The sequence below is a fragment of the Meleagris gallopavo genome, chromosome 1, assembly GCF_000146605.3.
Source record: "Meleagris gallopavo isolate NT-WF06-2002-E0010 breed Aviagen turkey brand Nicholas breeding stock chromosome 1, Turkey_5.1, whole genome shotgun sequence".
NCBI lineage: Eukaryota > Metazoa > Chordata > Aves > Galliformes > Phasianidae > Meleagris > Meleagris gallopavo.
In genome coordinates this window covers 18,689-28,709 of record NC_015011.2, presented here as the reverse complement: position 1 = coordinate 28,709, position 10,021 = coordinate 18,689, and the positions used below count along the sequence as shown (strand labels likewise).

Here is a 10,021-nt window from a genome sequence, read left to right as displayed (position 1 = left end):
GCCGTCCCCGCAGCCGCTGGCCGACACAAGGCTTTTTCCCCTGCTCTGCCCACCCTGGTGCTCGCGCTCCGCTTGCTGACGGCCAACCTCAACCCCCCAGCAGCTCGGGCTGCCCAATGGCCCCGTGCGCAGCCTCGGGCACCTCCAGGGTGTAAAAGGGAGGAACTCCTGCAGACTGGGTCACACTGGGTTTTCTGGTTTATTCAGTCAAAGTTGGGTCACCACCGCGGTGAGTGTCAACATCCTTGTCTTTGTGATCACTTGTACAGCATTACTCTTCTGATTATGTAGGAGGCTGTGGATCCCCATCCCTGCAGGCATCCGAGGCCAGGCTGGATGTGGCTGTGGGCAGCCTGGGCTGCTGGTTGGCGACCTGCACACAGCAGGGGTTGGAACTGGTTGATCATCGTGGTCCTTTGCAACCCAGGCCATTCTATGGTTCTGCAATTCCATGACTTCACGTTTACTAAAGTTTCCATAGAGTCCTTCAAGTCATCTCCCAAGTCCCAAACAAATGACTTCATCAGCACAATCTGCTTTCTTAGTCTCACTTCTCAGTTCACTTTGGAAGTTAATCTCCAGGTCATCATATCTCGCACTCTGCTTCTTATGGTTCCATTCTCCAGTGGTTGCATTGGGTTGGAAGGGACCAGAGGAGGGCCACAAAGATGATCAGAGGGCTGGAGCACCTCTCCTGTGGGGACAGGCCCAGAGAGCTGGGGATATTCAGCCTGGAGAAGAGAAGGCACTGGGGGGATCTTATAGCGGCCTGCCAGGACCTGAAGAATCCTACAGGAAAGCTGGGGAGAAACAGGACGAGGGGAAATGGCTTTAAACTGGAAGAGGGTGTAGATCTTAGGAAGAAATTTTTAACTGTGAGGGCAAGTGAGACACTGGCACAGGTTGCCCAGAGAGGCTGTGGATGCCCCTTCCCCAAGGCCATTCAAGGCCAGGCTGGATGGGCTGTGAGCAACCTGGGCTGGTGGGAGGTGTCCCTGCCTACAGCAGCAGGTTGGAACAAGGTGGTCTGATAGATCCCTTCCAACCCAAACCTATCTGATTCTACAATTGCATGCTGAGCTCAGCACAGGACCCACTGCAGTAGCACTGTTACCAAAGGATGCTGTAATTGGCAATTTCCTGCAGTACCAGACGTGGGCTGCGCTCAGCAGGGCTGGGAGCACTGCCTGGGGCTGACCAGAGCACCGAGCCACGAACACAGCACCAGCACAGGGCACAGAACTCAGCCTCAGCAGAAGTTCCACTGGCACAGCCCACTCCCACATGGCCTTTGGCACCAACTGATGCCCACTGGGTTTCTCCAGGCTGCCACCAAAGCTCTGCACTTTGCTTTGCAGCAGTAAATCCCAACTCGGTGGAGTGGTGGTGTGGCTGCAGGTGCTGGGAGATGTCAGCTTTCAGGTGCCAGCCTGCTGCTGGAGGTTGGGACTGCACTGGGATGAGCTCCCACAGCTCCTTGCAGGAGCTTTGGTCCTAGGGGTGGTGCTGGCACTGACTTGCACACCAACAACCATTTCGTGCAGCAGCAGTGAGCATCCAGCCCAGAGCACGCTGCTTTAGGGGAGGGCATGGTTTGCCTTGGATTGTCACCTGAACATTGCTTTAAAGCATTACAGATTTAAAAATGATGTCTGCATTTCCTCCGGTCCCGCTGCCCACACGCTCTGCTTTTTCCTCCTATCTGCAGAAACAAATCCCTCTTGGCTGTGCACTGTGTGCTGTCACGAAATAAGGGGTCATGGCCATGAGCAGGTCAGTATAGAAGAGTTTATTGCTTGAGCTATAGGGGGAGCACAGTGCAGCACAGAGAGATGCTGCTGCCATGAGCTCTGCTCAAACCAGGCTGCTAAGGTAGACCTCGAAGCGATGCAACCAACTCACACCAGGGAAGCAGGATTTGGCCAACAGCACCAGCAATGGGAACACATCAGGTAAGGGAACTCCACCCAGCGTGAACAATTTGCTCCTTTCCTCATTAATCCCTACTGATAGGTGAGCTAATTAGCTGCAGATAACTATTTCTGCAGTGGGAATGGGTGGGCTGAGTTCAGCACACCAAGGGCTGTAACTGCTGGACTGAGCCCTATGGGTAGAACCACAAAACCACTGAGGTTGGAAAAGACCTCTGAGATCCCCAATGCAACCCCAATCCAACCCCAGCCCATCCCACTGCCCACGTCCCCCAGTGCCACATCCCCGTGGTCACTGAACACCCCCAGGGATGGGGGCTCCCCACCGCCCTGGGCAGCTGTGCAGTGCTGACACTCTTTGCAGCACAGCTTCTTCCCAGGCTCCACCCCGACCCTCCCCAGCACACTGTCAGCTCATCCCCTTTCATCCAATTGCTGTCCCCTGGGATAAAGGTCTGACCGATGGAGGTGACGAATGGCTCTCCCTCCTGCCCTGACCACATCACGGTTGGTGTTCCTGCCTGAGCACTGCCCTGCTGGAACAGAAATGGACACAGTTCTCCTGCACGCACTGTGGTTGATGCATGGGATGACCCAGACAGAAAAGGCATCGCATTTCACACCCATAAGTTCTGGAACCATCCCACCTTTCTCAATGGGATGGGAATCAGAATACATCCTGGACATTTCCTCCCACACTGCTGGTTTGTTCACTGCTATTCCTTGCATGCAGCCACGTCAAGCAGAGTCAAATTAAGCTAATAATGCATAAAGGGCTGAAGCAGAGAGAGGTGAAGGTTCAGAAGGAGGCAGTTGGACCACGGCCTCACTGCAGGAGCTTCACGTAGTTGGCTGGGAAGAGCCCCACTTTGCCATGGCACTGCCCTCTCCACCAGCCTTCATCCACCATCTCGATGTGTGTGATGGTGTCATCGGGATCAAAGGAAATCTCATCATCTCCATCTGCAGGGATTGATCAGAGAAGATGGTGGCCGTGCTGGGATGGACTGGTTTACATCCCTGCCCTCCTTCTCCCCACGCAGGCTGACAAGTCACAGAGCTCATCTCACCCAACCCCCATCCCTGCAATCAGCATGAACAGAGTGGAGCAAGGAGAGAAACCTCACAGGTGAACGATGAAGCAGAGGTTCCAAAGCAAGCTCTTCTTTTACTTTCCACAAGGAAGACATTTAACCAGCCGAGCCCAAACCCTTCCACCACAGCTGCTGTGAGCCACCACCTCCCATCCCCTGTCGAGCTCCCAGGGCCCCCCGTGCCGGGGTGACCACCTTTCACACCGCTGGATGGCAGACTCACCTCCTTGGTAATCGTAGAGGGCCACCGCACAGATCCCAGGGCTCTCCATCTCATAAATGCTCTCCATTCCCCCTGCAGAAGACAGGAGAGGTAGATGAGACAGAGGCTGAAGGCAGCCATGGAGGTCTGTTTGGTGCCCATCTGTCTGTCCTGCTGTGAGCCACGTCCGTCCCCTGTTGGCACAGAGCGATGCACCACGGCTCAGTGCACAGCACGCATTGCTTCCATGGCTAGGAGGAGGGAGCAGCAGTCCAGGTGCTTCGTGATCCTCCTTCAAGCAAAGCCTGGAGGGAACTCCAGCTCCTCCTTTTCACCAAGCAAAGTGGCAATGGAAACAGCAGCAGCCGCTCGTGCAATTTGCTCACATACTCCCTGCTCCCCTGGCACCCGGGAGGCACCAGCAGCTCAGGTCTCCGAGCGCTGTGAGCTGTGAACGATCAGAGCCAGCCCTGCAGCCCCACCGGCGGTCCCTCAAAGGAAACACTGCATCAGGTGCAGCCCTCCTGCCCTCGCCTTCAGCAGACACCCGCTGCCCTACCCTGCACCCCACGCTGCTGATTTGTGCCTTGGAGCAGGGCGAGGGGCTGGGATGCGGCCAGCTCCCAATTGGCACGCACTGCTAACCTGACCAAACCCCCCCTCGGTCTGTCCATCCATCCAGACACACTCCGAGGCTGTTTCCCCCACGCTCACCCCCAGGCTGGCTCTGGCTGGGCTCCTCGGGAATGACCTCGTCATAGTCCTCCCCTTCATCCTCCTCTCCCAGGCTGTAGGTGGCAGCCGGCTTTGCCGCGGGTGCCGGCAGCTCCTCGTAGTCAGCGCCTGCACTGACGCTGTCGCAGTTGTCGGAGCGCTCCAGCAGTTCCTCGTAGTCTCCGCCGACCTCAAAAGTCTCGCTGTAGATGGGCTGCTCCTCCTCCTCGTTCAGATCTGCTTGCCTTGGGGGCAACGCAGGTGCTGTCTCCTCCTCCTCCTCCTCCTCTCCTTTTGCCTCCTGCCATGGAGTGAGAAAAAGCAGGAAAGTTACCTGCAAAGCACTCACTGCAGGCAGCTCCTCACTGCACAGCACCCAACCAAGGGCGCCCGCATCCACAGAGCCACCGCAGCACCAGCAGAGCATCATCCACACCCGGAGCTCAGCAGCCAGCTCAGGGCAGACTCGTGGCTTATGTATCCAGCTCTATCTCACACCATACAGCCTGCCCTACTGCCACGGCAGTGACCAACCCCCCCAGCCCACCCTCTGTGGCTCAAGGTGCCGTGCAGCCATGTCCCACCACCACCACAGTGTTTCCTCCTCCTCTCCTGCAGGGCTGTGGGGCACAGCCCCTCCGTCCCCTCTCTCAGCACCTGCTTTCCTTGTGGCATGGTCCATGGCTCAGCTCTCGCAGGGACCCTCGCTGGCACAGGGGCAGGAGGTGGCTCTGTGCGGACCGTCTCTCTTTGTGGGATTTCCTGCTGGAGGAAAGTTGCCAGAGCCCTTCAGTCCCTTTCAACCACATCCATCCCCATTCCCAACACTCAGACAATCCTCTTCCCACTGAAATCTGTTCCAGCTGCCACAAACCAACAGATGGACACCAGCAGGTCTGCAGAACAGCCTACTACACTGATCCTGGGGACACAGGGAGGTGGTAGCCACAGGGAAATGGTGGCTATGGGGAGGTGGTGGGCACAGGGAGGTGATGGCATGGGGAAGTGATGGCCATAGGGAGGTGATGGCCATGGGGAGGTGATGGCCATGGGGAGGTGATGGCCACGGGGAGGTGATGGCCATGGGAGATGATGGCCACGGGGAGATGATGGCCGCGGGGAGATGATGGCCACGGGGAGGTGATGGCCATGGGGAGGTGATGACCACGGGGAGATGATGGCCACGGGGAGGTGATGGCCATGGCTCACCTTTCGCCGTGCCGCCTGGTCCTCCCGTGCCTGCCGCCTGGCCCGCTCCTCTTCCACCTGCCTCCTGCTCTCCTCATCTGCCAACTTAGCCATGTTCTCAAACCGTGACCGCAGGCTGCTGGCACCACTGGAAGCTGATGCATGGAGGACACTGCTGATGCAGGCTGCCCAATGGCTTCTTCCACTTGCCCCAAGCACCAGCAGAAACCCGTCCCTCTGTGTGGCCAAAGGAACCTCCTTGCGGCCGCCCTCCTCCCCCCCCAGCGCTGCCCAGTGCCTGTGATGTGCTGCCACCGGGGGAGATGGGACCCAGCGAGCCCTGGTGGGTACATGCTTCTCTCACCTGCCTCCACTGGTCGTGTTTTCTCATATCTGGACGTTGGACCTTCCATCTCGTCAAAGCCAGCAGCACTCTGCAGGAGGAAGGGAACCAAGTGTCCAGAGCGTGAGGCTGAGGTCGCCTCAGAGGTTTGGCCACAAGCTTTGCTCCCAGCAATGCCTGTCTTCATCAGTAGAACTGCCACAGCCCTGAGGGGATGGAGTGCCTCCCTGCACTGGGGGTGTCAGCTGTTCCTGCAGAGGGGTCAGCTTCTGCTCCCAGGGAGAGCAATAGGACGGGAGGGGATGGGCTCAGGGTGCCGTGGGGAGGGTCGGGTTGGAGCCTGGGAAGAAGCTGTGCTGCAAAGAGCGGTCAGCACTGCACAGCTGCCCAGGGCGGTGGGGAGCCCCCATCCCTGGGGGTGTTCAGTGACCACAGGGATGTGGCACTGGGGGATGTGGGCAGTGGGCACGGTGGGATGGGTTGAGGTTGGAGATCTCAAAGCTCTTTCCCAACCTCAGTCATTCTATAGTCAGTGATTCTAAGAGAACTGATCAGAGACTCACCTTATCCACCCTGTCCTTCTGGACCCCATAGCGGCCTCCAAACCCCCTGGCATAGTCTGTATGGAAAATCAGAAACCAATTTATATTTTAGAATACTACATAGGTCACTCCGAAAGTAATACCTCCTATTTATTTCCATGGAAACGACAACAGACACAAAGAGCCCGACCCAGGGATGTGTATCCACGTCCCCCACCAATCTGCTGTGCCACACTCCAAGCCCTGCTCTGGCCAAGTTCACCCTTTGCTTTGGAGCTCACAGTGCCCCCCAGCTGCCCACACATCCGCAGTATGCTGCATTTGGGTTTTGGCAGTGTGAACAGTCAGCTCTGCGTCCATCTGTACCTGTCTGGGATGCGTGGGGCTGCACCTCCTCCTGGTGGTCCCAGCCCAGAGCACTCTTGTCCTGACGATCTCTCTGGACTCCAAACTTCCCACCGAAGCCCACCGAGTAGTCTTCAGCCACGGGGATCCCAATCGTGGCATAGAGAGGAATAGAGAACAGAGAGGAGGAGAAAAGCGTCAGCATGGTGAGCGTGGAGCTGTAGTGCTGACTGTAGTGCCCCTATAGAACTCTATAGGCTGCTCTGGACTTAGGAAGGGGTGATCACCTTTCTGTGAGTCGTGCTTCTCTGCCTGGCTCTTGTAGTCAAACCCCACTGCTGCTTTGTCCACTTTGTCCCTCTCCACACCGTAACGGCCACCGAAACCCTTGGAGTAATCTGAGGGGGGGTGCAGTGAGGTGCTGGGGAGCTGCAGGCAGGGGGAGAGCAGCAGGGGTGGGGGAATGGCAGCAGGGATTGGGAATAATAGCAGAGATGTAGGAGGGAATGGCAATGGGGAGGGAGGACAACAGAGCAGGGTTGGAGGGCTGGGAGCACCCTGAGGGCCGTGAGATGAAGGTCTGGGGGGATGGGGGTACAGACAACGCATCTGATGGCAGCGATGGGCAGTGGGGACACGGCATGGAGTGAGGCCTTGGGATCACAGAACATATGGCAAACATTTATGGGTGGCTGACATTTGCCACAGTGGAACCTCAGCTCCCACATGGAAACCACCAACTGTGGGAGCTCGGCAAAAGCTGAAAAGTACATTTCTGGAGACGTGGTCCCTCCACTTCTGCCTCACCGGGATGGAGGCACAGCACATCCTCCTAATGGCTTCCTACATTCCCACAAAGCATTCCATTGTAACCGCTGTATCTCTGCTCATTTATCCTCCAAGCATCATCCCCTTGTTGGCCACCATCCTCCAAAATCTCAGCCCCTGTCCTACCCACCGGCTCCATAGGGATCCCTTCACAGCCCCCCATCACCACATCCGCCCTTAAGAGAGGGAGTGCATCACAAAACAAACACCCCAGGGTGCTGCTTTCAGCAGACAGAGCTTTTCCAGCTTTACCTCAGCACTAAAGGTTCCACTGCAAGAACACCGTCACAAGGACCAACACACAGCAGGGATGTGGGTGTCTGCTGCAACTTCTTTCCTTATCTCTTACATCTTTGTTTTGCTCCGAGGTGTTTCTGTGCTTCCACACTGCCTGAAGTCCCATGTCTACAACTGACTTCCTATGCAGAACGTGCTGCGGTGTCTCGACTGCCTCTGACTCTTTACTTTACATCAACTACAAAACTTCTTCACTCTTTTGCAGTTTCCTCTGAAAAGAACACAGTACCAAGCTCTTTCCCCCTGCAGTGATGTTCTTCTCACATTGGCCTGAAGCACAGTGAGGGGCTTTGCCCTCTGACCTCCTCTTGGCTGCAGAATATTTCACCTTTGGCTTCAGATCTTGCAACGTTCCCTCTGAAAGCAGCTGCTCCTCTGCACACCTCTAGGTTTGCATCTATGACCCCCAGAGTTCTGCACAGGTTTGGGAGCCTTTTGTTGCCATATCCATTGCTGTGCTTTTTTCTTATATATCTTTTATTTTTTGGTGTGTGTGTAATCACTTCCCATATCCCTCAGTGCTGCGTTCTGCACAGAGCAGTTCCTCGGAGGGACTTCTAAAGGATCAGGAGGGAGCACCGCTCACCCATCAGCAGTTTGGGGCCAGGGGTTCTCTCTGCTCAGCCAGGAGTTTCCAGCAAAGCAAGAGAGAGCAGTGATAGGGATGGACAGAGCAGGACAGGACAGGGCAGCAGGGTGGGCAAATGGGAATGGGGATCTGCACCCCAGATTGGGATAACAGAGCTGTGAGCAGCAGCCAGCACGGGATGCTGGGAGCAGGAGGGCACTGCAGAGTACCGAGGTCTGATGTGCCACGGACTTGCCTTTCTGGGATGAATGCTTCTCCACTTCTCCCTTGTATTCAAACCCCAGCGCTGACTGGAAAACAAAGGGAGGAATGGAATTGTGCTGGGGGTGGAGTCCCACCAGCAATGGGGTCTGGCCCCAGGGATGGAGGCAGCATGCCATGCATGCACACAGAAAGCACCTGGGCAGGGATTGACACGCATGGGACGGAGGCAGCATGCCACGCATGCACACAGCAAAGCACTTGGGCTGCAAACAAGAGCACTGCAGCTCCCACAGCAGCGGCAGCCGGGATGCAAACACAGCACTGCCTGCAGGGCACAGCACGCAGCCGTTGGTGCAGAGCTCACGGCCACGTTTGTGCTGCAAGCTCTCAGCCCTCACCCTGCACACGGGAGATGAGCTGCACATTGCAGCATGGGGCACAGCACGCCGTGCCCTGCACGCATCAGCACAGTGCAAACTGCATCAGTAATCCCAGTGCAGCACGGGCCCCAGCTGCATCCCTCTCTGCTCTGCTCAGCACACCTTGTCGGCTCGGTCCCGCTGCACGCCGTATTTCCCCCCGAAGCCCTGAGCTGCATCAGTCTGTGAGGAATGCTTCCCGACATCGGCGACGTACTCGTGGCCCACGGCGCACTGAGGAGAGAGGAGGAACAGTGTGAGCTCAGAGCAATGGGACAGACGGCAGAATGAGCGTGGGCTGACCTGGGGGTCCTGATTGATCAGTGGTTGACCAACTATTGGCCAGCGGTTGGTTATGAGCCAGCAGTGTCCCAGAAGGCCAATGGGAGCCTGGGGTGCACCGCACGGAAAGGCAGGGAGGTGCTCCTCCCCTCTGCTCCGCACTGGGGGGGCACAGCTGCAGCACTGCTACCAGTGTGAGGCTCCCCAGTTCAGGGCCGAATGGGAGCTGCTTGAAGAGCCCCGCAAAGGTGCAGAGATGGGGGGCACAGAGCACCTCCTGATGGGGACGGGCTGAGAGCCCCAGGGCTGCGTGCCTGGAGGAGAGGAGAGAGGAGATCTGCGCAGTGCTGATGGATGTGTGACGGGCAGGGGTGGGGGGATGGGGCTGGGCTCTGTTTGGTGGTGCCCAGCGCCTGGATGAGGGGCAGCGGGCACAGAATGGAGCCCGGGGAGTTCTGTCTGACTGTGAGGGTGTGGGATTCACTGCTGTTCACTGCTTCTCCAAACCCAACAGGGAGGCACCTGACTGAGCTGTTAGCAGCACAGAGCTCCATGAGGGGAGCGTTGCAAGGACTCAGCAGGGACAAATTACGTGGATGGGTTCAAGCACATTTTGCAGACAGTCTATGGGCTGGCACGTGTGTTTGGCACACCCTTCCTTCAGGGCTGGAGCAGAAAACAGGACAGAAAATGGACATTTCCACGGAGCCCAGGGGAGTCCCCTTCAATTCTGTTACCTTGTCCATTCGGTCCCGCTCTGTCCCAAATTTGCCCCCGTAGCCATACGAAGCCTTCGGGCCGCTCTCCAGCTCCTTCTTCTTGATGACCTCGTGCTCCTCCGACACTCTGCTCCTCAGCTGATGGATGCTGCGGGGCGGGGAGCATCGCTGCGCTGCGGGGTCCTGCAGCTCCGCTCCCCTCGTGGCCCCCGCCATCCCCCACCACCTAAAGCCCCTCCCCACCCCCATCCCCACCCCTCCGCACTCACTCGATGTGCTCCGCCCGCCCGGAGCCCGCGATGCTCTTCGCCCCCCATCGCTGCT

At 57.4% G+C, this 10,021-nt stretch overlaps 1 protein-coding gene across 1 annotated transcript in view; it reads right to left on the bottom strand.

The window, feature by feature from the left end:
* Positions 1-1,774: 1,774 nt before the first annotated feature.
* Positions 1,775-10,021, bottom strand: part of LOC100538868 (hematopoietic lineage cell-specific protein-like) — a 16,065-nt gene continuing 7,818 nt past the window's right edge. Inside the window, exons 2-14 of the mRNA XM_010707932.3 lie at positions 9,967-10,019; positions 9,716-9,845; positions 8,820-8,930; positions 8,309-8,363; positions 6,647-6,757; positions 6,381-6,491; positions 6,036-6,091; positions 5,494-5,563; positions 5,151-5,284; positions 4,599-4,706; positions 3,942-4,242; positions 3,249-3,320; positions 1,775-2,894 (exon numbers count right to left, since the gene is read on the bottom strand). Of these exons, the coding sequence (XP_010706234.2) occupies positions 2,758-2,894; positions 3,249-3,320; positions 3,942-4,242; positions 4,599-4,706; positions 5,151-5,284; positions 5,494-5,563; positions 6,036-6,091; positions 6,381-6,491; positions 6,647-6,757; positions 8,309-8,363; positions 8,820-8,930; positions 9,716-9,845; positions 9,967-10,019 (1,449 nt within the window). The 3' untranslated portion in view covers positions 1,775-2,757. The remainder of the gene's footprint in view (positions 2,895-3,248; positions 3,321-3,941; positions 4,243-4,598; positions 4,707-5,150; positions 5,285-5,493; positions 5,564-6,035; positions 6,092-6,380; positions 6,492-6,646; positions 6,758-8,308; positions 8,364-8,819; positions 8,931-9,715; positions 9,846-9,966; positions 10,020-10,021) is intronic.